The sequence below is a fragment of the Artemia franciscana genome, chromosome 4 (assembly GCF_032884065.1).
Source record: "Artemia franciscana chromosome 4, ASM3288406v1, whole genome shotgun sequence".
Taxonomy (NCBI): Eukaryota; Metazoa; Arthropoda; class Branchiopoda; order Anostraca; family Artemiidae; genus Artemia; species Artemia franciscana.
The window spans coordinates 34,226,442-34,253,447 of NC_088866.1; the positions used below are offsets into that span (position 1 = coordinate 34,226,442).

General features: G+C 35.1%; 1 protein-coding gene across 7 annotated transcripts in view; it reads right to left on the reverse strand.

The window, feature by feature from the left end:
• LOC136026339 (longitudinals lacking protein, isoforms N/O/W/X/Y-like) overlaps positions 1-27,006 on the reverse strand; it is a 170,247-nt gene that overhangs the window by 13,052 nt on the left and 130,189 nt on the right. For 3 of the 7 annotated variants that reach the window (XM_065702811.1, XM_065702804.1, XM_065702781.1), the window contains one exon: positions 25,122-25,451. The exons of 1 other annotated variant lie outside the window; for it this stretch is intronic. In XM_065702811.1, the coding sequence (XP_065558883.1) occupies positions 25,258-25,451 (194 nt within the window). In that variant the 3' untranslated portion in view covers positions 25,122-25,257. Of the gene's footprint in view, positions 1-265; positions 717-11,652; positions 11,953-18,349; positions 18,756-25,121; positions 25,452-27,006 lie in introns of those variants that run through there. 3 more of the 7 variants (XR_010617271.1, XM_065702778.1, XM_065702777.1) reach the window with 3 other exon arrangements.

Here is a 27,006-nt window from a genome sequence, read left to right on the forward strand (position 1 = left end):
TTGAATCTTATGCGAAAATATGTTGTATTTATTGACCTGTGATGTTATGACACAAAAGTAATTAGAAGCACAGAAAAATGATTAGAAGGAGAAAAAAAACACACTACATGGGCATAAAACACAACTAATTGTCTTAACTTAACTTTTTAAGAATTCACTTTTGTAATTCGACCAGTCAGTATGGTGATTCTAAAACCCAAACTAAAGTGGACGCATCAATTTTGAGCAATCGATAATGGGGTGGTATGCATACTTAGAAAAGCAGTTAGATCTTAAGAAATTACTTTAATTGATAAAATAACTTGAGACAAATTCAGACATATTGTAGAATATTCACAGACATACAATCTTTCCTCACATCAAAATCCATGATTTCTAGCAGTTTTTCTGAATTGATTCTAAGTTCTAATTTTTTTCTAAATTCTTTCTGCGTTGACCAGAAATGGTATCTCCATACCATTCATCTCCACTAGCAACAAAATCTGGATGATCGGTCAAAATATGGTTTTTCACATGAATGTTTCTCGCGAAGTTTTTCCAACACTTCTCAATTGGGCACTGAAAGGGTCTTTTACCGCTGCATTCATATCTCACATGTCTTTTATGAGTTGATTTTACTTGGTACTCTCTACCACATGTAGCACATTTGTACAAAGTCCTTCCATCTTCAGTTGTAACAGTAATTGGAGCTGATTCATCTTGATAACCAAATTCACCTATAAGAAAAAAAACCGCATTAAATCCAAATTCATAGATTAAATGGAAAAAGATCAGCCAAGATGAGGAAAAAACTTTGTATTTGTAAACAATAATCCATGCGTCATAGAAATTTCTTTTTGGTCTTTACCGCCTGAGACTGATCCTCTTTCATTGGTTTTACGTTCTATCAGCCCAATAGAGCTAATAAAAAATTGAGAAAGTAAAATAGTGACGCTACACTCCACTATTTTACCGGCTCAAATTTGTTATTTGAATGGCTGAAAACATAGAGTAGGGCGTCCTCCTCCCACTATATGCTACACCCCTACCAACAACTAGAGTAAATGATACCAGTTCACCCCTTGCGATCAGGAAGGCGTCCACTAGGCGCAATCAAGAGGCTCCGGTTGAAGTACCTTTAAGGGGCATTTTTTTCTAATTAAATTTAAATAACAAGGAGTCAAACGCTAAATCAATATTGATCAAATTTAAAATTGGAAGAGCTTCTAATTCCAAATATGCAAGCAATGGTTTAAGCAAAGAAGTTTTCAAAAAGACATAAATCCCCCTTCACAAAAAAAAGTATTTGGTATCGTCCATTGGGCGTACATCAGAAGGTTTCCCATCTGAAGTACCTTTAAGGGGCATTTTTTTCTAATTAAATTTAAATAACAAGGAGTCAAACGCTAAATCAAGATTGATCAAATTTAAAATTGGAAGAGCTTCTAATTCCAAATATGCAAGCAATGGTTTAAGCAAAGAAGTTTTCAAAAAGACATCAATCCCCCTTCACAAAAAAAGTATTTGGAATCGTCCATTGGGCGTACATCAGAAGGTTTCCCATCTGAAGTACCTTTAAGGGTTTTTTTTTTTTTTTTTTTGATTTAGATGACAAAGCAAATTCAAAACTGACAGATTCCCTTTTTCCAATCAATGAGGCAATAGCTTAAGTGAAGAAAGTTTTCAAAAAATCACCGAGCCTTGTTCACAAAAAAGTATTAAGTATCGTCCAAGGCGTTCCTCAGAACGCCTTGGATTCTTCCCCAGATTCTCCTGTCGTAATTACCTTTACTTGCATGGACTACGTAATTTGGCAGAAAACACAGCAAAACGGCAGAAAACGCCGCTTTCCCGTGGCGCTTTTTGGTCACTTTAAAGAAGCTGTAAAACTTTTAATTTCCTTTGTAATGAGCCCTCTCTCTACCTTACGGAACCTTCGACTGAACAGGATTACCCCTGGAAAAAAGCAACAAATGAAAACACATTTGTGACATTTTTTGGGAGGACACCATATATTCAACACTAATATTTGAATACAGGTAGAATTTTCAAGAATCCCTTATTTTCTTCATTCTTTTTATTTGTCTTAATTTACCTTTGGTTATTCAGTCTTACATGTCAAAGGAATTATCCAGGGGGAATTGTCAGCGCTGTATTTTTTGCCTCAGGAATTTCCGAGAATTTTGGACGGGGAATTTCCCGCTAGGAAAATTTTCCGGTTGAAAATTTTCATTTGAAAGGAAATTGATATACCTAGGTGTTTTTGTGAGTACCAAAACATGATATCGAAAATAAAATACAATTTTCGACAAAAACTCGGCCTTCTTATACAAGATGATGTCATATTTGAATGACCCTGTTGTCTGATTCCCTGGGGTTCATTCTTTACTATATCCAGCTAAGAAAATGCCGAAGGCTTCTCACCTGTCTGTGATATATGTCATAATCATAAAAGTCATGGTTCCAGCGATAACTGCAACCTAATAATGGACAAACAACGGCCTACAGAAGCAAAAAAAAAAAATTGCTTGATACATCCATTTCCGGTGGAAGGAAAGAAAACGCTAGACCCTCTGTTTGAGGGTGCATTTGAAAGGAAATTGCTATACTTAGTTTTTTTATGAGTACCAAAACATAATATCGAAAATAAAATAAAATTTTTGACAAAAACTCGGTCTTCACATACAAGATGATGTCATATTTGAATGACTCTGTTGCCTGGTTTTCTGGGGTTCATTCTTTACTATATCCAGTTAAGAACATGCCGAAGGCCTCTCTCCAGTCTGTGACATATGGCATAATCATAAAAGTCATGATTGCAGCGATAAATGCAGCCTAATAAAGGACAAACAACTGCCCAAAGTAACCCCCCCCCAAAAAAAAAAATTGCTTGATATATCAATTTTTTGACATTACTGCAGAACGATTCGAACTTCAATCTTCTTTTGCAGGGGAGGGAGTACTTTAGCCACTGCACTGCCATTGCTCACCAGTCCCTGGGGTAAGATCTAGTTTTGGTGAAAAATTTCTCAAATGGTTATCAGAAGATTCACTACAATAATGTGGAATGCTATAACTTGCATTATCTGCGTCAATTATTTCAAAGGTTGTTAAAAAAAAGAACAACCTGACTATTAAACGTGACAAGACCAATCCGAACAGCTAAAATAAAGGACATGGAAAATATGTCTGAGGTAATGATGAACGATAATGAATCGCAAAGAATATGCAGTTAGAAGACAAGCAACAGTCTGGACCCACGAACGTAACAGGACTAATCTAAAGAGCTAAAGCAAAGGGCATTGAAAAAATGTTTGAGGTAATGATGAACGAAAATGAAGAGCAAAGACATAACCCTTGTAAAGCCCGGAATCAACTACCAACAATCAGATTCCGGTTACGGAACCAACAATGTTGGTTCCAATTACGGTCACATTCATCTATATCCATATTAGAATTTCAAGAGCAAATTACGTAATTTTCCCCCAGGGGTGGAATCACTTTTGGTTTTGTGACGCATGCGCAAAAATCAAGTTGAATTGCAAAAATGTTGTAATATGAAATATTATGTTAGAAGACAAATCACAATTACAATGGAATGAAGGAACGTGTCATTATAGCACCCAAAAGGCATGTCGAAATACATTTAAATAAAGAACTGAACACTGGTACATTTACATATAGAAATTCATTTACCTAAAAGAACAAAACATTTGTATATTTATATTTAGAACTGAACACTGCTATTTCTAAATAAGGACCAAATAGAATAAAATTCTCAGTAGACACCTCCTAAAGGAGTTCTTTTTTCAGAACACATCAACTATTTTTTAGAAAAATTATTGACCGGGGCTCGCTCTTTGCTGGGCTAAAGCTAGTGATGAAGTCATGAAAACCAACTTTGAAAACGTGGCCTGACAGATAAGAGTTGGATTCATAGAAACAGCTAAGTTGTGTGGCTTATTTTGTACGGCTGAGTACATAAGGAATGTCCGGGTCCGTAGCTTCAGTTCTTACTTTTTGCCCCTAAAACCACTTGTGTTGTTCTTGGAATTTTTCATATTGTAATCTAGTCTACTGATGGAGTTCAAGTAAAGTATTATTTTTACTTCTTTTAAGACTAGAGAATCTAAATATGATGTCAAAATTCAATATTTAATGCTATTTTAAGCATAACCTGCCTGGTATGGCACTTGGATCTTAACATTTATTAAATTAAAAACAAAAAGCTTTTTTAACTGAAGTAAAGGCCCTGAAAGTGTCAAGTCAATACCCTTAAGCCGTGCTTAATATATTGCGCATACACTTTTGATAATCTGGAAGCAAATAGAGCAATTTGATTTCATTCGGCACCCCCTTGACATTCCATGAAGTTTTCACTTTAATAGCCTATTCAGACAAACCCAGGAGAAAACAACCCCCCCCCTTCCCAATGATAAACCCTCTTGGTAAAAAATGGACACACGGCACAATTTGTAACCCATACCCGGAGGGCTGTGGTTGGCGTGGCGTCACCGGAGGCATAGTTATTAGAACTTTCGATTATTTTGAACAAAATTGCTGTTCAAATTTTGACCAGTGTTGGGCTTGGGATGTCTAAAAAGAACAAGAGAGACTAGATGACCTCTAATCACTTTCCAGCATCCCCTTCAACAAGCCCTCAGAGTTTCAACTTAATAACCTCAGCTGTTTCTGAGAGATTTTTGATACGCCTTTTTGACGACCAGCGTGCAAATAATATGTTTTCATCAATATCCCATAAATATTATCTGATAGTAGTCCGCAATCCCTCGCTCTTTACGCTAAAGCTTTTAATTGTTTTAAAAAGTAGAATTTTGGCAGAGTCAAACTTCAGCGTAAAGAGCGAGGGATTGCGGAGGGGACAACCCATTTCATATACGGAGTAATTTCTGTTCGTTTTAAGTTTTAATGTTGCTCCTTACTTTCAGCTAAAAAAATTAGTTTTTTTTATTTAATTTCTGAACGTTTTTGAATTAATGCATGTTTGGTTTTGGCTCTCCGCACATAAATTATTAAAATGAAATCTGTATATTAATTCTTTTTTTGGCTAAATGGCTTTCTCTTAGTTTTGATCAGACGATTTTGGGAAATAAGGGGTGGAGAAGGAGGCCTAGTTGCCCTCCAATTTTTCGGTTACTTAAAAAGGCAACTAGAACTTTTAATTTTTAATGAACGTTTTTATTAGTAAAAAATGCACGTAACTTAAGAATTAACTTACGTAACAAACTTTCATAACCTTATATTTTTATTATGTATACGAGGGGGTTTGTACCCTCGTTAATACCTCGCTCTTTACACTAAATCGTAAGTTTTGTCCCAATTCTTTAAGAATGACCCCTGAATCAGAAAGGCCGTAGAATAAATAGTTGAAATTACTAAAAATACTTTAGCATAAAGAGCAAGGTATTTATCTCCTAAATACCTCGCTCTTTATGCGAAAGTATTTTTAGAACCCCTCATAGGCGTAATTATCTCTGTTCGTTTTAAGTTTCAATGCTACTTCTTCCTTTCATTTGAAAAAACGTTTTCATGTTTATTTTTCATTGTTTTCTTATAGTAATGCTAGAGAATCCTGCGCCCTCTTCATTGAATTTTTCTTCCCCCGTGACAGATTCCTCCAAGGAAAGATCCTCCAACATAGCCCCCTCTCCTCAGCCCCACCCCCAAACAAAATAAAATCCCCCTGAAAACATCTGTACACTTCCCAATAACCATTACTATACGTAAACACTGGTCAAAGTTTGTAACTTGCAGCCCCTCCCCCAGGGATTGTGGGGGAGTAAGTCATCCCCAAAGACATAGTTATTATGGTTTTTGACTATGCTGAACAAAACGGCTATCTCAAAATTTTGATCCGTTGACTTTGGAAAAAAATGAGCGTGGGAGGGGGCCTAGATGCCCTCCAATTTTTTTGGTCACTTAAAAAGGGCACTAGAACTTTTCATTTCCGTTAGAATGAGCCCTCTTACGACATTCTAGGACCACTTGGTCGATACGATGACCCCTGGGGAAAAGAAAAAAAAAACAAAAAACAAACAAACAAATAAACACGCACCCGTGATTTGTCTTCTGGCAAAAAATACAAAATTCCACATTTTTGTAGATAGGAGCTTGAAACTTCTACGGTATGGTTCTCTGATACGCTGAATCTGATGGCGTCATTTTCGTTAAGATCCTACGACTTTTAGGGGGTGTTTCCCCCTATTTTCTTAAATAAGGCAAATTTTCTCAGGCTCGTAACTTTTGATGGGTAAGACTAAACTTGATGAAACTTATATATTTAAAATCAGCATTAAAATGCGATTCTTTTGATGTAGCTATTGATATAAAAATTCATTTTTTTAGAGTTTTGGTTACTATTGAGCCGGGTCGCTCCTTACTACAGTTCGTTACCACACGAACTGTTTGATACTTATCAATCCTAGTAAACACGACAGATACTCATGTCAGAAATTTGAGACGCTTTCTCTTTTCTTGTTTGTTTGTACGTGAGCTACGGTAAGGTTTCAAACTGGCTTGAGGATTAAAAAAAATTAAAGATTGTTCAAAACATGCTAATTCTTACTAAGATTAAATAAAAAAAACTAATTTTTTTAGCTGAAAGTAAGGAGCGACATTAAAACTTAAAACGAACAGAAATTACTCCGTATATGAAATGAGTTGTCCCCTCCACAATCCCTCGCTCTTTACGCTAAAGCTTTTAATTGTTTTAAAAGGTAGAATTGTGGCAAAGAGTCAAACTTTAGCGTAAAGAGCGAGGGATTGTGGAGGGGACAACTCATTTCATATACGGAGTAATTTCTGTTCGTTTTAAGTTTTAATGTCGCTCCTTACTTTCAGCTAAAAAAAATAGTTTTTTTTTATTTAATTTCTGAACGTTTTTGAATTAATGCATGTTTGGTTTTGGCTCTCCGCACATAAATTATTAAAATGAAATTTGTATATTAATTCTTTTTTTGGCTAAATGGCTTTCTCTTAGTTTTGATCAGACGATTTTGAGAAATAAGGGGTGGAGAAGGAGGCCTAGTTGCCCTCCAATTTTTCGGTTACTTAAAAAGGCAACTAGAACTTTTAATTTTTAATGAACATTTTTATTAGTAAAAAATATACGTAACTTAAGAATTAACTTACGTAACAAACTTTCATAACCTTTTATTTTTATTATGTATACGAGGGTGTTTGTACCCTCGTTAATACCTCGCTCTTTTCAATAAATCGTAAGTTTTGTCCCAATTCTTTAAGAATGACCCCTGAATCAGAAAGGCCGTAGAATAAATAGTTGAAATTACTAAAAATACTTTAGCATAAAGAGCAAGGTATTTATCTCCTCCTAAATACCTCGCTCTTTATGCTAAAGTATTTTTAAAACCCCTCATATGCGTAATAATCTCTGTTCGTTTTAAGTTTCAATGCTACTTCTTCCTTTCATTTGAAAAAACGTTTTCATGTTTATTTTTCATTGTTTTCTTATAGTAATGCTAGAGAATCCTGCGCCCTTGTCATTGAATTTTTCTTCCCCCATGACAGATTCCTCGAAGGAAAGATCCTCCAACATAGCCCACCCCCCTCAGCCCCACCCCCAAACAAAATAAAATCCCCCTGAAAACGTCTGTACACTTCCCAATAACCATTACTATATGTAAACACTGGTCAAAGTTGTAACTTGCAGCCCCTCCCCCAGGGACTGTGGGGGAGTAAGTCATCCCCAAAGACATAGTTATTATGGTTTTCGACTATGCTGAACAAAATGGCTATCTCAAAATTTTGATCCGTTGACTTTGGGAAAAAAATGAGCGTGGGAGGGGGCCTAGATGCCCTCCAATTTTTTTGGTCACTTAAAAAGGGCACTAGAACTTTTCATTTCCGTTAGAATGAGCTCTCTTGCGATATTCTAGGATCACTTGGTCGATACGATGACCCCTGGGGAAAAGAAAAAAAAAAAAAAAAAAAAAAAAAAAAAAAAAAAAAAAAAAAAAAAAAAAAAAAAAAAAAAAAAAAAAAAATAAACACGCACCCGTGATTTGTCTTCTGGCAAAAAATACAAAATTCCACATTTTTGTAGGTAGGAGCTTGAAACTTCTACAGTAGGGTTCTCTGATACGCTGAATCTGATGGTGTCATTTTCGTTAAGATCCTACCACTTTTAGGGGGTGTTTCCCCCTATTTTCCTAAATAAGGCAAATTTTCTCAGGCTCGTAACTTTTGATAGGTAAGACTAAACTTGATGAAACTTATATATTTAAAATCAGCATTAAAGTGCGATTCTTTTAATGTAGCTATTGATATCAAAGTTCAATTTTTTAGAGTTTGGTTACTATTGAGCCGGGTCGCTCCTTACTACAGTTCGTTACCACGAACTGTTTGATTAGAGAAAAGAGGGCAATGACACGAGTTGCATTTCAACCCCGAACTTCAGTTTTTAAAAACGCCTATTCACCATAATCCATGTTTGACACCTCAAGACAAGTAGAAAAAATTAAAATGGATTTAATATTGTTTGGTTTATCCTGGACAATAGAAATTATTATGGCACAGAATTATCTGTTTCTATAATACACATTTATTGCTAATCTTAAAAAAAAAATAGTTACTGAATTTACTTGACCGTTTATTCCACTTTCTTTCATAATTAAATTTTTCAACGTTAAGGACTTGTTTTTGTTGAACATACATCTAAAAATAAAGACGAAAAAAAGATTTCGAACGAAATCAAACAGTTCGTGGTAACGAACTGTAGTAAGGAGCGACCCGGCTCAATAGTAACCATAACTCTAAAAAATGGAATTTTGATACAATAGCTACATCAAAAGAATCGCATTTTAATGCTGGTTTTAAATATATAAGTTTCATCAAGTTTAGTCTTACCCATCAAAAGTTACGAGCCTGAGAAAATTTGGGGGAAACGCCCCCTAAAAGTCATAAAATCTTAACGAAAATCACACCATCAGATTCAGCGTATCAGAGAACCCTACTGTAGAAGTTTTGAGTTCCTCTCTACAAAAATGTGGAATTTTGCATTTTTTGCCAGAAGGCAGATCACGGATGCGTGTTTATTTGTTTTTTTTGTTTTTTTTTGTTTTTTTTTCTTTTTCCCAGGGGTGATCGTATCGACCCAGTTGTCCTAGAATGTTGCAAGAGGGCTCATTCTAACGGAAATGAAAAGTTCTAGTGCCCTTTTTAAGTGACCAAAAAAATTGGAGGGCACCTAGGCCCCCTCCCACGCTAATTATTTTCCCAAAGTCAACGGATCAAAATTCTGAGATAGCCATTTTATTCAGCGTAGTCGAAAAACCTTATAACTATGTCTTTGGGGACGACTTACTCCCCCACAGTCCCCGTGGGTGGGGCAACAAGTTACAAACTTTGACCTGTGCTTACATATAGTAATGGTTATTGGGAAGTATACAGGCGTTTTCAGGAGGATTTTTTTGGTTTGGGGGAGGGGTTGAGAAGAGGGGGATATGCTGGGGGAACTTTCCTTAGAGAATTTGTAATGGGAGAAGAAAATTTCCATGAAGGGAGAGCAGGATATAGGCTACTAGCATTATTTAAAAAAAAACAATTAAAAAATAAAAGTGAAAAAGCTTTTTCAGCTGGAAGTAAGGAACAGCAATAAAACTTAAAACAAACAGAAATTATTACCCATATGAGGGACTCACCTCCTTCTAATACCTCGCTCTTTACGCTAAAGTATTTTCAGTAATTTCAACTACTTATTCTACGGCTTTTGTGATTCAGGGGGTCATTCTTAATGAATTGGGATAAAATTTAAGCTTTAGTGTAAAGAGCGAGGTACTGACGATGGGGCGAATCCCCTCATATATGTAATAAAAACATGAGAATACAAAAGTTCTTTACGTAAGCTAATTTATAAGTTACGTAAATCTTTTACCAATAAAAAGATTCGTAAAAAATTAAAAGTTCTAGTTGCCTTTTTAATTAACCAAAAAATCGGGGGGCAACTAGGTTTCGTCCCCCGCTCTTTTTATCTCAAAATCATTCGATCAAAATTATGAGAAAGCCATTAAGCCAAAAAAAAAAAATATGCAAATTTCGTTTTGATTATTCCTCTGCGGAGAGCCAAAATCAAAACATGCATTGATTCAAAAACGTTCAGAAATTAAATAAAAAAACAAGTTTTTTTAACTGAAAGTAAGGAGCGACATTAAAACTTAAAACGCACAGAAATTACTTCGTATATGAAAGAGGCTGCTTCCTCATCAACGCCCCGCTCTTTACGCTAAAGTTTTTTACTGTTTTAAAAAGAAGAATTGAGAGAAAGAGTCAAACTTTAGCGTAAAGAGCGGGGCGTTGATGAGGAAGCAGCCTCTTTCATATACAAAGTAATTTCTGTGCGTTTTAAGTTTTAATGTCGCTCCTTACTTTCAGTTAAAAAAAATTGTTTTTTTTATTTAATCAGTCAACAAAAACGAGTAAAAAACATAACAATCAATAACGCAAGTCTACCCACATTAAAAAAAAAACATAAGGCAAATCTATTTTTATTTCATAAACAGATAATGTATATTACAACTATAAAAAGTAATATAGAAAGAGCAAGTCAAAAGAAAATCTCACATTCTATTAATTTCTGTTATTTTAACGCACATAAAGACAATTCACAGATAGAAACAAGATTAAATAAAAAACAAATATTATTCATTAAGTTAATAGAAGAGACGAAAAAGTATTTTAAGAGGAGGGAGTCTGACTCCCTGACGACGCCCCAATACGAAGTTAGCTTTTAAAGTTAGAATTATAACAAGTAACTATAATTCCGGCAATTTTAAAGGCGGAACTTTTAAGGCATAACACAGGACAAAGACATTTTCAAATTTTCCCTTGTTTAGAAAAAACAGAAAAATTTCTCGAATGACATTTAAAAAAAAAACAAAAAACAAAGAAGTTTTTTTTATACAAAGAAATGTATAACACAGGACAAAGACATTTACAATTTTTCCTTTATTTAGAAAATGCAGAAAAATTTCTGGGATGAGATTTTTCTACTCAGTCGACAGAACTAATATCTGCTTTGTTTTTATTTACAATCGACTTAATTCCAGAAACGTCAATATTTAGCAGATTATATACCAGCTATTGGATGGTAACAGCCTGGTTTTGGATTTAAATACATAAATTTTGACTTAAAGTCAACTGAAATTCCAGAAGTGCCCGTGTATGCAAAAACAAAGTACAAGCACTGGATAATTTGAAAGTTTACAGCTTCACATAAATAAATATTCCTATTATACATTAAATTTACCCAAGGTTGATCTCATCAATAAACCATCTATCGATGACTCCATAATCTGCTAAATTTTAATGTTTATATAAAAAAAAGCTTGGTATTCTTGAGGAAGGTACTCCGCCAATAAGACAGTGCTGTTGAAATGGGAACCAACCAATAACAGGTACATTAGGGTGTGTATTTCATAAAGCTCAGAGATTTAGGAAGATGAAATGCCACCCAGCCCTTCCCTTACCTAACATCCCTGTTTAAAAACCAGGATGCCATAAACTGACATGGCCCTTCCTTGCTATTTACCTCAGGGAGCCTTGAGGAAGAGAACATGCCCCTAACTTCCCCCAATTGACATCCCGTCTTAAAAACCTAGATGACACAAATTGATATGAATCCTAACAGTAATTTACCTCAAGAAAATCTTAGAAATATGACATGCCCGTGATCTTCTTTGAGTGACATCCCTGCTTAGAAACCAGGATGGCACAAATTGATATGACCCCTCAAAGTCATTTTCCTCGAAAATCTTTTCGGACATCCTTCCACTGGACATAGAAACGGTAGCTTGCCACCACATTCATAGGATACATGTCTACGATGCGACCTTTTAGATCGGTATGTCCTTCCACATTTCCAACATTTAAAAATCTTTTGACCTCCTTCTGATAAAAGAATAATTGGATCATTTCCATACTGGACATAGATTTCACCTACAAAAGAAAAAAAAAATGTAAATACAGTTATTATTGAATATAAACTTTACAACAGAAGAAACTTATCTACCTATATAATTGGTTATGTCAGTAGCTCCCAGCCTTCAGCTTTGAAAGCAACAGTGACCACATACAACGGGAAATAAGGAAGAAAACAAAATAACGTTTTGGATTTCTTTTTTTTATATGTAGGGCTGTCATTACTACATAAAAATTACCGTAGCACCCTTAAAAAATCACTAGATTACAAAAAAAGTAACTGAATTGCAATTATTCAATTCATTTGTCGGTATCATCGAAGTTTTTCTAAGTTTAATTTAGATATTTCAACAAGCAAAGCCCTAGAGAAATGACTTCATATACGAGTATATTGACTTTTATAAAGCCCAAGTCTATTTCAAAACTAGAGTTTCCAGAGAAATTCAACTGAACGTTCCTGGAAAATCTAACAATATGAATAAAATAAAACAAAAAAAAGTTCTATTGCAAAAATTATTGGAAACGAAACAGAGGTCAGAAAAACTAATCACAAAAACTGGTGATGGATCATAAATGATGGCAGCCATGTGTTTATATGACAGCAGTTGAAAGATAGAGAGGAACACACATCAAAGAAGTAAGAAAGTTGATCTATTAGTATTGGCACTGCACCTTCTGTGGAGGCCAGAATTCCTGTAATAACCAACACCGAAAAAGCAATTAGTCAGTTGTCAGTTGTTCAAATATAAATGGCATTTTGGCTTGCGGCAGCAACAAAAGGCGTTATCTTACATGACATGAATATTCCAAGAGAGGAAAAAAGGAAGAAATGTGTGTTTGGGATTGTTTACTGCTATTCAGCACATGTTGGGTACACATCCAACTTTTTTGACATCCAAGATACATCAACAAATACTCTGATATGACTAACTTCAGGTTTCAATGTTTTTTGTGAGTGAAAAAAGCAGATACAACCTATCTTGAAAAGCATACATGCTTCCTAGCATCTCGAGAATGTGATAAGAGAAGACACCTGAGACAAGTCCATTCAGCAGACAGTGCTGAGTTTGAGCATATGACACATAATTCTAAGCTTTACATATATTAAACAAAAAAAAAGTTTTTTAAATGAAAGTAAGGAGCGACATTAAAACTTAAAACGAACAGAAATTACTCCGTATATGAAAGAGGCTTTTCGTCCTCAACGCATCCCTCTTTACGCTAAAGTTTGACTCTTTCTCTTAACTCGACTTCTTAAAAATTTAAAAAACTTTAGCGTAAAGAGCGAGGCGTTGAGGACGAAAAGCCCCTTTCATATACGGAGTAATTTCTGTTCGTTTTAAGTTTTAATGTCGCTCCTTACTTTCATTTAAAAAACTTCTTTTTTTTTGTTTAATTTCTGGACGTTTTTAAATTAATGCATTTTTTGATCTTGGCTCTCCGCGCATAAATAATTATAACGAAATTTGCATATTAATTTTTTTGGGCTAAATGGGTTTTTCATAGTTATAATTGGAAGATTTTGAGAAAAAAGGAGCGAGAGAGGAGGCCTAGTTGCCCTCCAATTTTTTTATTACACAAAAAGGCAACTATAACTTTTAATTTTTTACTAACGTTCTCATAAGTAAAAAATATACGTAACTTACGAAGCGTAACGAACTTCTATATTCGTATGTTTTATTGCGTATATGAAAGGGCTCACCACTCGTCGATACCTCACTCTTTACACTAAAGCTTAAATTGTGTCCCAATTCCCTAAGAATGACCCCTGAATCACAAAGGCCGTAGAATAAATAGTTGAAATTACTAAAAATGATTTAGCGTAAAGAGCGAGGTATTACGAGGAGGTAAACCCCTCATATGCTTAATAATTTCTGTTCGTTTTAAGTATTAATGCTGCTCCTCACTTTCAGCAGAAAAAACTTTTCATATTTATTTTTTCATTGTTTTTTAAATAATGCTAGAAAATCCTGCGCCCCCTCCATTGAAAGTCTCTTCCCCCATGAAAAGTTCCTCCATGGAAAGATCCTCCCACGTACCCCCCCTCAATTCTCCCCCCCCCCAAACTAGAAAAACCCCCCTGAAAACGTCTGTACACTTCCCAGTAACCATTACTATATGTAAACACAGGTCAAAGTTTGTAACTTGCAGCCCCTCCCACGAGGACTGCGGGGGAGTAAGTCGTCCCCAAAGACATAGCTTTAAGGTTTTTCGACTATTGTGAATAAAATGGCTATCTCGGAATTTTGATCCGGTGACTTTGGGGAAAAAGTGAGCGTGGGAGGGGGCCTAGGTGCCCTCCAATTTTTTTGGTCACTTAAAAAGGGCACTAGAACTTTTAATTCCCGTTAGAATGAGCCCTTTCGCGACATTCTAGGACCACTGAGTCGATACGATCACCCCTGGGGAAAAAAAAATAATAAAAAACATAAACACGCATCCGTGATTTGTCTTCTGGCAAAAAATGCAAAATTCCACCTTTTTGTCGATAAGGGCTTGAAACTTCTGCAATAAGGTTCTCTGATATGCTGAATCTGATGGTGTGATTTTCGTTAAGATCGTATGACTTTTAGGGGGTATTCCCCCCTATTTTCTAAAATTAGGCAAATTTTCTCAGGCTCGTAACTTTTGACGAGTAGGACTAATCTTGATGAAATTTATATATTTAAAATCAGCATTAAAATGCGATTCTTTTGATGTAACTATTGGCATCAAAATTCCATTTTTTAGAGTTTTGGTTACTATTGAGCCGGGTCGCTCCTTACTACAGTTCGTTACCACGAACTGTTTGACTGTCACACAGCACCTTTATAATTACCAAGCTGATCCATTTGTGTATAAACCATGAAAGTACTGCTGATGAGCAGCATTGTTAGAATCAAGACCAGCGTCCAAAGTGACAAGCGACAAAGTGACCAAATAGCGTTCATTTTTCTTGATGGACGTAAGTTAAAAAACGAAGTTCGATGTACAGTTCCTATCCTACCTGATTCTAGTTGCTACTGAACTTCCAATTTAATAGATGACCATTACGGCATACGGCAAGGATAGGCGCCCCATAAGGAAATCAGAGATTAAGAGCAAAAAGTGCTGAAGAATAGCAGGCGAGAACGCCGGGATTTTTCTGGGGGGGGTAATAATAATAAAACATTTCTTTAGACATAAATCAAACTCCATATACATTTCTTCGCTTTTCTCCTCTCTAGAGTTGTGCTTTTAGGCACCGGGTTTGAAGCGTGTTTTGAGCGGGTTCGACAAAAATCGTTTTCAGGTTCTCCGTGTTTAACTCGGCAAAATTTTAAATCGTTTTCATCTTACGAGTTCCAGGCGTGTTGGACACGGGTTCCTCAAAATTGTAACCCGCCAAAATAGCATGGTTGAACACGGGCTCTGAGCAGACCCAAACCCGTGCTGACTACGGCACTCAATACGATAATCTGCACAACTTGTGTCGAACTCCCTGCTGGATATATGTGGCCAGAAAACGGAGCTCTGAAAAATTTATATCGTGTGACATAGCGCCTTTTGCACTGTTGCCAGCCAAAATGTCATTTATCTTTGAAGAATGAAAGCTGGTTGCTTTTTAGGAGTTGGTTATTACAACAGTTCTTTCGGCAACAGATAACACAGCCCCATTTCTAATTGATCATGTTTCTTACTCCTTTGATGCGTATACCTGTCTATCTTTCAGTTACTGTCATATATGTACGCATGGTTGCCATCGTTAATGATCCATCGTTAGATTTAGTGAATATTTTTCTTCGATGGTGTATATTTTTTCTGAAATTTTTCTTGAATAAGTGCCAAGAAATTCAAGAGAATTTAGGATTTTGATGGGCTCGGATGACAGCTCTCAAATCCTCCATTTACAAGAACAGTTTACAGTATTCCAAATTTTGTCAAGTGGTTAGGTTTCTCCAATTCTGCTGTTAAAGCTTCTCAAATAGTAAGCTCAAAGATAACTTAACCCGACTTATATCTTAGTATCTGAAATAAATAGAGCAAAGTGGCCTGATGCTATGACAGACATTGCCAAATTCATAGGTCAATTATCTAAGGAAATACTTTTTTTTGCAGGTACATAATTTTCCGTCTCGAGATACGCCATAACTAATAAAGAAGCCAAGACAAGTTAGATGCCCTTCGCATAACATCTACACATGGGGAGAGGGAAGACTATAATCTTGACCCAAAAGATCCCTCCACTCTTACAGAGGAATTGAAAAATTATGGACTATAAGCTAGGACCTGTATGGATATATGCTCTTACCTGCGGTAAAAAGCCTGTGGACCACTACTTTTTCGGCGGAGTCGCGAAAAAAGGATTGCTGCATTGGACATATTCACAAAACTAGGATTTTGTCAAAAAAGAAAATTTATTTTTTCAAATTGAATCTACAATTTACTCGAGACTAGTGAATAATTATCGTATAAAATTAATGGTACTTCACAATGGGAAATAATGGGGAAGAAAATATTCCTCGAAACGTAGAGCCAATCTAAAGACATTACGTACATCCATGTTGTCAAAAAGGCGTATCTGCAATATCTCAGGAATGACAAAGAGTATAAAGTTGAAACTTTCACCGCGTGTTGATGGGGATTTTACCCAGGACCACATTGCCTTTTTATTGAATATAAGCCAAGAATTAAAAACTAAAGAAAGCGAGGACTAATATTCGAAGATGGTGGTATGGAAAACACAAACAAACAAAAATATGATTATTTCATTATACTATCGACTGCTGAGTGCAGTGAAGCGTTGAATGGAGCTTACTGGTTTTTTATTTATTTTTATTTTTTATTTCACTTACCTGGAAAATGTTCTATTTCTTTTCTTATTATATGAAGGATTGCTGTAAACAGGGGCTGCACGAAGAACGGATAATTTCTATGAAATCAAGCATGTTCTGGGGTTCAATGAGTTAAATTCGAGATTATTCCGGAATTTAATATCATGATTTATCCAGACAATACAGAAATCGAATTAGAAAAAAAAGTTTTTTACATTAATAACAGTTTTCAATTGACAACGTGATTATTGCAACGGGACTGACGTAAATAACACATAGCTATCCTGCAAAAAAAAAATTAACCTCAAACTTTAAAGAATATAAAATTTAAGCGGTGGAGTACGAAAATTTCGACAAAAATTTCAAAATACTTCTTCTAAATATGTACACGAGATCTTTGTAGTTTGTAATTTGACTCATTCCACATAAAGTCAGCCAGCCATTGCAGATTCACTCAGATCAGAAAATGGTCTCATAGTCTCTCAAAGCAGTAGCTGGGCCTGTAAAGGCATTACTGCTAGACCATTTTATAGACTAAGCATCCATTTTAACAGCGTGTCTGGACCACTTTAACAGTGTTTTAAGGAAACGAAAGGGCAGGGCAGACCTAGCGTTTTATTCAAGCGCTTTAAGCGCAGGCGTGTGCAAAGAACAAGCTGGCCTTTCCAAGAAAACATAACATATTCTTGGAAAATCATTATAACTTTCTAAACATGGGCACTCGGCAAAGAAAATTTTCTCGGCCAAGCCATCAAGTAGCATAGTGAGGTAGCATTCATTGAGCAAGAAATTCAGTGAATCTTACATTGAAAATATTACGGAAACAATATCTCAAATTTAAAAGGCACCCTAATAAACGCACAATATGAGCTTCCACCTAGAAAGAGATCACAACACAAAAACTGGCATAAAATGCGTCCGTTCATCTTCTGAAAACATATCAGATCAGAGAACAGATCATACGAGGTCCCTAAAAATTATTTTGAATAGCATATAAAGCTAAGCTCTAATAAGGTTAGAATTTGAGCTCGAATACAATATTGTAAATCGCCTCAGGAAACCAATTTCTACTTTGAATCTTATTTGATTCGCTTCTGTGTAGGATTAGAGCAGAAACATTTACTTATTCAGCCGAACAATTATGCTTGAACGAAACAAAGCTTTCTGTTTATGTACTGCTAAAAATTACAGTTGATATTCTTTTTTATATAGGCCCCCACAGAAGATTTTTCGTGTTTAGATGAAGATACTATAGAATTTCCCTTTCAGTCTAATATGCACTGTGACGCTCACACAGGAGCGTCACTTGGCCATTTTTGATACTAATAATATTTCAGGCACAGGTCCGGAAACCCAATCTGTTCTACTCGTTACATTTTTTTTTCGGATCTCTGCATATAATGAGCAAAAGCATAAATTCTGCGAACGGCCGTTAACATTTTGCGAGTCAAGCATAAATTGACATAGCCACTGAAAATTTCAGTCCTAAATTTGTGTCATATTCGCATAACATCCAGCGGGGTTGTAGTTCAATTTTGGTACTTAAAATCAATTATAACTTATTTGATTCCAAAAAAAGGCTGTACTGAAGTATGCTAAAATTAGGCAAGAAAAGACATATATTGAATACACTTAAGTTTATTTTAAATTAGCCAGAAAAACATTGATGACAACACAACAATCTCACTTAAAAATAGGTTTCACTGTTTTTCCCAAAAAAAGTATGATGTACTCGAGGACGACCACGAGTGGGATTCAGAATTCCTCCAACCCCTTGCTCGCTCTCTTTACAGTCAGGATGGCGTGTGTAAAGATGATCTCTCAGGTAGATTTTTCTTGCAAATCGTGCTGGACATCCTTTCACAGGACATTGGAATGGCAATTTACCTCCACATTCATATCGAGCGTGTCTTCGATGCGAAGCCTTGGAACGGTATGTTCGACCACATTTTGAGCATTTTAGAAGGGTTTCCCCTTCTTGGGACACAAAAACAATTGGTGTTAACTCATCTGGGGTAACGGCACCACCTACAAAAAGAAAAAAATATATAAATATTTGTCTCTGAATACTTATCACCATGCAGAGCTAATGGAAATAAATCAAATGTTTGAAAAAGCCACTAGTATATCTGGTTACACAGAGAAGAGCATTGGAATTTCTCTGAATATCTATCCAAAGATACCATACCAGAACCTACTTCAATTTTTTTTTATTATAAATATATTTAAAATAAAAACATGAAAATAGACATCCCCTCCTCCCCGGTGGGCTCTATGGCCTAAAAATCGTGAAAGATGAAAAAAAATTAATCAAACACTAAAAAGGGGGGGGGGATAACCTGGTGCATATTACCGTAAAAATCAGCCAAGATCAGGCTGTAAGGGACTCAGACTATACAGACCCGACAAAAAAACAGACACATACAAACAAAAGAAAGAATGGTGAGTGGTGACATCAACCTATTACAACCGACACAAATTAAATGCGCCAGGGTGTTCAGAACTAAATGATAGGGATCTTAGAAATAGTCTTAAGTTACTAATATGGAGGTCAGAGTAAAGAGAGATTAACATTTTAGAGTGAGAGCTGGCGAGAACAAACAAACCCCACCTCCTTTCTCTAGGATTTTCTTATCAGTTCAATATATATACTGTTGAAATATTATTCTTCAGATGGGAAGACACATTGACATTTTTGAAATCAAAGCAAACACTTAAAACAAAAATTGGAAAAAGTTACTTTGTTTGTTGTACTATATCTATTTAGGCTACAACCTAATCAAACAATTAGTGGTAACGAACTGTAGTAAGGAGCGACCCGGCTCAATAGTAACCGAAACTCTAAAAAATGGAATTTTGATACCAATAGTTATACCAAAAGAATCACATTTTAATGCTGATTTTGAATATATAAGTGTCATCAAGTTTAGTCTTACCCATCAAAAGTTACGAGCCTGAGAAAATTTACCTTATTTTAGAAGGGGAAAAAAACCCTAAAAGTCATATAACATAAAATATAAAAATAATATAAAAGTCGAAAATCACACCATCAGATTCAGCGTATCAGAGAACCCTACTGTTAAAGTTTCAAGCTCCTATCTCCAAAAATGTGGAATTTTGTATTTTTTGCCAGAAGCCAGATAATGGATGCGTGTTTATTTTTTTTTTTTCCCAGGGGTGATCGTGTCGACCAAGTGGTCCCAGAATGTTGCGAGAGGGCTCATTCTAACGGAAATTAAAAAAAAGTTCTAGTGCCCTTTTTAAGTTACCCAAAAAATTGGAGGGCACCGAGGCCCCCTCCCACGCACATTTTATCTCCAAGGTCACCGGATCAAAATTTTGAGATAGCCATTCTGTTCATCTTAGTCGCAAACCTAATAACCATGACTTTGGGGACGACTTAATCCCCGCAGTCTCCGGGGGAGGGGCTGCAAATTACAAACTTTGACCATTGTTTACATATAGTAATAGTTATAATGAAGTGTACAGACGTTTTCAGGGGACTTTTTCGCGTTGGAGGTGGAGTGGGTCGGGAGAGGGAGTTACGTTGGAGGATCTTCCAAAGGATGGATTTATCATGAGGGAAGAGAATTTCCATGAAGGGGGCGCAGGATTTTCTAGTATTAAAAAAAAAACAATGAGAAACTAAATAATTTTTTTCTCCTGAAAGTAATGAGCTTTGACTTTGACTTGACTTTATTAAACAAGAAACGATATACATAAATCTTATACAAAGGAGACATGGAGGCAACTCGTTTTGTCTCCTTTAGCAACATTAAAATTTAAAATGAACATAAAATATTACGTTTATAAGGGGGTTCGTCCTTCTCCACAATACCTTGCTCTTTACGCTAAAGTATTTTTAGTAATTTCAACTATTGATTCTACGGCCTTTGTGATTCAGAAAGCATTCTTAAAGATTTTGGATAAAATTCAAGCTTTAGTGTGAAGAGCGAGGTATTGAAGAGGGGGCAAACCCCCTCATATACGTAATAAAAATACACAAATATAGAATTTCGTTACGTAGGTTTATTCGTAAGGTACGTATGTTTATTACTAACAAAACTGTTCGCACTAAAAATAAAAATCTAGTTGCTTTTTTAAGTACCCAATAATTGGAGGGCAACTAGGCCTCCTCCCCACCCCTTTTTTATCAAAATCATTCGATCAAAACTATGATAAAGCTATTTAGCAAAAAAAAATTAATATACAAATTTCGTTTTAATTATTCATGGGCGGTTAGCCAAAAGCAAAACATGTATTAATTCAAAAACGTTCAGAAATTAAATAAAAAAACAAGTTTTTTTAACTGCAAGTAAGGAGCGACATTAAAACTTAAAACGAACAGAAATTACTCCGTATATGAAAGGGGTTGTCCCCTCCACAACGCCTCTTTCTTTACGCTAAAGTTTTTTTATTGTTTTAAAAATAGAGTTGTGACAGAGTCAAACTTTAGCGTAAAGAGTTAGTCGTTGCGGAAAACTTGTTTTTTTTTTTATTTAATTTAGTAAAGTAAAGTCCGATTCAGGGTTACACATTTGAAATGTCTATACATGGCTTATTAGAGGCTGCACAGTGAGATTTTACTAATATTAAGACTTAGCTAGTGCTAATTTGAGCCAATCAGATTTCTAGTAGAACTTTCTGATTGGCTCAGCTGAACTAAACCTCAGCTAAACTAAACGCTAGGTAAACATCAATATTAGTAAAATATTTCTACGGGGTCTTAACATAATATCTCTTCAAGTTTTTAAGGGTCAGGAGTCTGTGCTTCACGCCCTGAATTCCAGAGGCTACATTCCAGATCATTCTTTTAAAAACGAAAACAGTTGGAGTTATATCTTAGAAATTTAAAGGATTGGAAGCGGAAACGACGAAAGAATTTACTATCTTGCAGTTATTTTAAAACTGATTCTTACGAGCATCAGACTCCCTTCTTCCTAGAAACATTCCTTAGTCCCTCCCACCTCTAATTTTTTGGCGAATAAACAAAACTGTAGTTTTCTTATTTTTCAAATAGAACCATTACTGGGGCATTTATCGGATTATTATTATTTTTTTTTTTTACTGATTTGCTTTATTAACTTATTGTTTAGTTATAATTTTACTAGATTTACATAATTTAGTAGGTATAAATAACTTAAAGATTAATACATACTGATCTGTTTCTATTAGCTAATTACTTTTACAAAATATATTTTATCAACCAAGTGAATTATGAGAACCTAGAGGATACAAATTAGAACTAGATCTTACAACTTGATGCTGGGAACTATCAAACAGTTCGTGGTAACGAACTGTAGTAAGGAGCGACCCGGCTCAATAGTAACCGAAACTCTAAACAAGAGCTAAGAGCTCATATGGCACTTGTGATGAGGTCGGAAGAGCCAAGACCCAATAGCTCATATGGTATGAGCTCTAGCAAAATTGTAAGAATCAATAGATTGCTTTAAAAGGAAAATCAGAGGCTTAATGCCGGTCGGGATTTAAAATAAGAGCTCTGAGTCACGAGGTCCTTCTAAATATCAAAATTCATTAAGATCCAATTCCCCACTCGCAAGTTAAAAATACCTCAATTTTTCTAATTTTTCCTCTCCCTTCAGCCCTCCAGATGTTCAAATCGGGGAAAACGACTTTATCAAGTCAATTTGTACAGCTCCCTGACATGCCTACCAATTTTCATCGTCCTAGCACGTCCAGAAGCACCAAACTCGCCAAAGCACTGAACAGAATCGCTGGACAAATCGTTTACAGAAACTAATCTATTTTTGAAGTCTGATATACATTCTACCTGATCAATCTCTACCATTAAGAACGAGAAAGCAAGATAAGTTAGTTGCCGTTAAAGCAAGAACAAACCGATATGGTAATTCTTTTGTCCCGGTTTTCGTCTATATGTACAATAAGAGTTAATGTTTATAGTTTGATTTATATTTACAAGTGTAGTTTGATTTTGAATATGTTGTAAAAAAAACACACATCAGCGATAGCTGTCAAGTTTTTGCTATTAAACCTGTCTATTACCACTACTACTACATACGCTTAAGACATCGGTTAAGACTGTATAATTTAATGTACTTATATAATATACTTCATTGTAAAGTCTATAAAATATGGGCAATCCTCAAATATGTACAAAAAATATAGAAAAGGAAAAACAGCACTAATTAAAATAATCTTTATGGTCACTTTTCAAGTGTTTCATCATATTGTCCTTTCGGGAATAACTCTTTTTGCAAACAGCACAACTGAATATTGGCCTAGCTGCTAATGTGGCACAGCTATTAACTTGATGACGCCGTAATTCATTATTGCGTCCAAAAGATTTTCCACAATTTCGGCACACACATCGATAATGATTCTGATCTAAAATGTAAACAAATTGTTAATTGATTGAGCGTCGCTAAACAGTTCAATAAACACAAAATTAAGAAACTATTTTCATGTTCATAGCATTCATATAAAAGAAAAGGGAGGAGGAAGATAAGGAGGAAGGAGGAGTGAAGAGGGAGAGATCTAAAGTTAAATTCGTGATTAAGATTGCAATACTTACGTAACCTTGGTATTAATTAGACACGTACCGCCTCGCTCAAAATCCGTAAATATTCTGGGGGAATTTAATTACCCGATGGAGTCCCCTTCCCCGTAGACCTGCCGGCCAGGATCAAACTTCGTAATGCAAAGCAAAGATCAATCTGCAGTGATATGCCAAGTTGAAAAAATTTCGAGAAGACGAGAAGACGAACCAAGAAATTTCTTGGTTTTAAATTAATAATAACATTCTTTGATAAAAAAAAAAATAAATTTAAAATAGACTGGGGATAAAATGGAAGATTCATAAAAGACTCAGCTTTTATTAAGCTTATGAGCCATTTTGAAATGGAGGACTCTTCTTCCAATAAGAAAGTCTATACCCAAGCTTGAAAACTGAGAGATGAAACAGGAAATAGGACGGATATAAACATATTATTATAATATAATGCCGTCAATAATTTCGAAAAATGTTGGTGATTTTGTCAGGATTCGGCATTCGGTAGGCCATGAAGAGCCGACTGCGTCTGAAGTCTTAATACTTCAATGGCAGCGGTCACAAACAACACGTTTACGATTTAAGGTTAAGGGTTCCCTTATGCATTTGCCAGTCGTCTCATTTCATATATTCTTAATATGACAGTATTTTTGTGGAAGATGCCAAGTAGGAGGAACGAACTATAAGCAAAAGCTACTAAATCATTACCGTTGCCAAAGAGTTCGAGTTACTTATAAGAGTGGGAACTGGTGCTAGTGTCGACAAACACAATTTAGCGCTTGGCGACAATTGGAATTTGCTCAAGCTTTGGAATTTTTTTCTGTCAGGAACTTAGATCAGTCACTTATTCTGTCCTATATTTACCAATTAAACTGATTAATTTAATTATTCTTATGATTACAGCAAAAAAATTGCCAAGTATATCAAAGCACAACTTGGCGTTGATTGCTTATTTTTGTAAGTTATCAATGCTCTTTGACCTTCCCACTCAAATAATCAGATCATTTTATCATAGAAATGAGGAAATATCAGATACGAGCTTTAGGTGTCGCAGCGATGATGTGAATTTTGCCCAAAATTTAGTGAACATTGGTTGTGAAATCCAAAAATCCAAAATTCGATGAATTTTGCCCAAATATTACTCAAAAAGCATGTTTAGCAATAAGCCAGCTTTCATCGTTTTTGAAGTTCAGCATTTTGAAACCAATTCGTTCTGGGAAAACACGACTTTGAAAGACAGCTCTTTTGTTTGTTTCAAGATTATGAACCATTTAGGGCAGAACCACATTTTTGTCAGTGTCGTCATGTTTAAAGATAAAAAAAACTTATTATTTAAAATTGATTATGCTTTTCGTTGGTAAAAATTCCAACGTTAACACCCTATATATTCCTAAACTACAGCTTCACAGGAAAGCTGCATCTGCTTAAACTATTTAGTGCCATTTGCTTTTAACTTTTTTTTACTAATTTTTTATCCAAATTTCATCCAAATTTCTTACATTTGGGCCCCGCTACTGGAACTACATAACTACAGATGTTATTATTACATATGTCTATTTCATTAAAAATTAAAATCGAGTTTCTTCCTGATTTTTTAACATATATTTGACATGTATAAGGTTGTTTAAATGTCCTCTTAACCAATTAAAAAAATAAGATTTCATTACCACTGTCTTAAATGGTTATAATTTCTATATTTCCAACTCGAAGGAATAGTGTCGCTTCCAATAACGCTTAGTTTGACTCAGCACCTTCTCTAACCCGTTGACAGTATAATAATAAAATGCAGCATTGACGTAACCGATATAAAGGAAAGGTTAAAAACTGACATGTACATTCTACAAGAAAAAGTTAATAAAAAAAACTAGAACATATCTATCAATTTTAATTACTTAAATTTCTAGACAGTCAGCATTTACTACATAAAGTAAACTAATAAATCACTTCAACACAGAACAATCACCACATAAAGAAGAATAGGAAGAAAAGCATGTAAGTTAATCAAAACACTCCCGCATGCTCAGTTTTTAGATGCTTCGTCATAGTATCCTTTCTCGAATACACTTTCTTACAAAAACAACACTTCAATTTTAGTCTAGGCCCAACACAGCTACTTATTTGGTGACGTTGTAGTTCAAATTTACGCACGAATGTCTTCCCACACTCACGACAAACTGCTCTGGGACTATTTGCATCTAAAATATAAACAAAGAATTAATTCACACCAAACCAGCTTGTAAATCTAGAAAATATAATCATAAAACAACCTCGTTCCCCGTTGTTTTTTTTTTTTTTTTTTTTTTTTTTTTTTTTTTTTTTTTTTTTTTTTTTTTTTTTTTTTTTTTTTATGGATATTCCACTCCTCACAAAATACACAGAAAGTGGATAGACATCCACTTTCCAAGAAAAAAACTAAGTTCAAGACTGCTTCATTGACCATGGAACTAGCTAATATACACAAAATAATTCCGATGTGTTTCACCAACACTTCAAATGGAATGAAAAAAGTGGGCATCTAGTAAAAAATTCACAACCATAGAAAAATTCTTAGATATGAACACAAAAACGAGATGTTTCTTTGAGCTATATACCTTAAATGAAATGCTAGAGATTATGCTAGTTCAAACTGTCTAATGCGGCTTGAAAAAATGACTTAGAATCCCCTGACCAAGTTTCGAATATGGTGTTACACAGAGCAACCGCAATATGTATGAAAACGTATAAATATCTGCAGGTTGGAGCTTGGTTCTCACCTAACACAAATATTAAAAAAAAAGATTTTCGTACTGAGCGCAAAATACCGCAGTTTTTGCCAGACTTTATGTAATCTAAGTTAGCTTTTTTCAACGATCATGCAAGCGTCTTGCAAAATATAGAACCTCTTTCTTCTAAGGTAGAACACACTAAAAATAAAATCACAGTTCGAAGATTCGCATGCAAAATATCACTGAATTTGGTGAGAACCAAGCATAAGAAAAAGATAAGCGTAAAAAATAAAAGTGGCAAAATGTTTCGTAAAAATAGAGCTAGCGACTATTCCTATAGTTCTCAATCGCTTTTTTACAGTCATTAATACTAGAACACCAATGGAAATGTTAAGGCGTATTAGACTAAGAAAATGTAGATGAAAACATTTAGATGTCACGAAACAAAGACTTATCAACGCAATAATAGCACGGTGCTGGTGACATCTATTGTGACAATGGTATACTTCATAGCAACATAATGTGCCACTTTCTAGACACAGAATAACTCAAATAAAGTAAAGAAGAAACAGGAGAAAATTAACATTGGTGCTTCTACATTCATTACTACAAAATAAACGGTATAGTCAAAAACCTTACGTCACACTTACGGTGTCGTACGCACACATACTAACGTGTCTTAGCTTAGCTATGAGAATTGCTGACCAAGCCAAAAAGCGGTTTCAAAACGAATACTTTATGCCATTTTACTACAGTGTTTCAGCATAGCAGCTGAAAGTCGCTCAGTTCTACCTTATTTATAACACCGAGTACCCCCTCCCCAAAAAAAGGAAATACACAGCAAAAAGTAATCTTATTTGGCAGTCAATATGTCGACATTGATCTATATTGTTTTTTCTCTTTTTCCTGTCTTTCTCTCTTACTGTCAGTTACACGCAGTCTATCTTCCTCTCTCAAACTCTCCATGATGAGTCTTCCCTATATATTCGATGGCAGACAAGAAATAAATCAATTAGAAGTAGTCTAAAAGTAGTAAAAAAAAAAA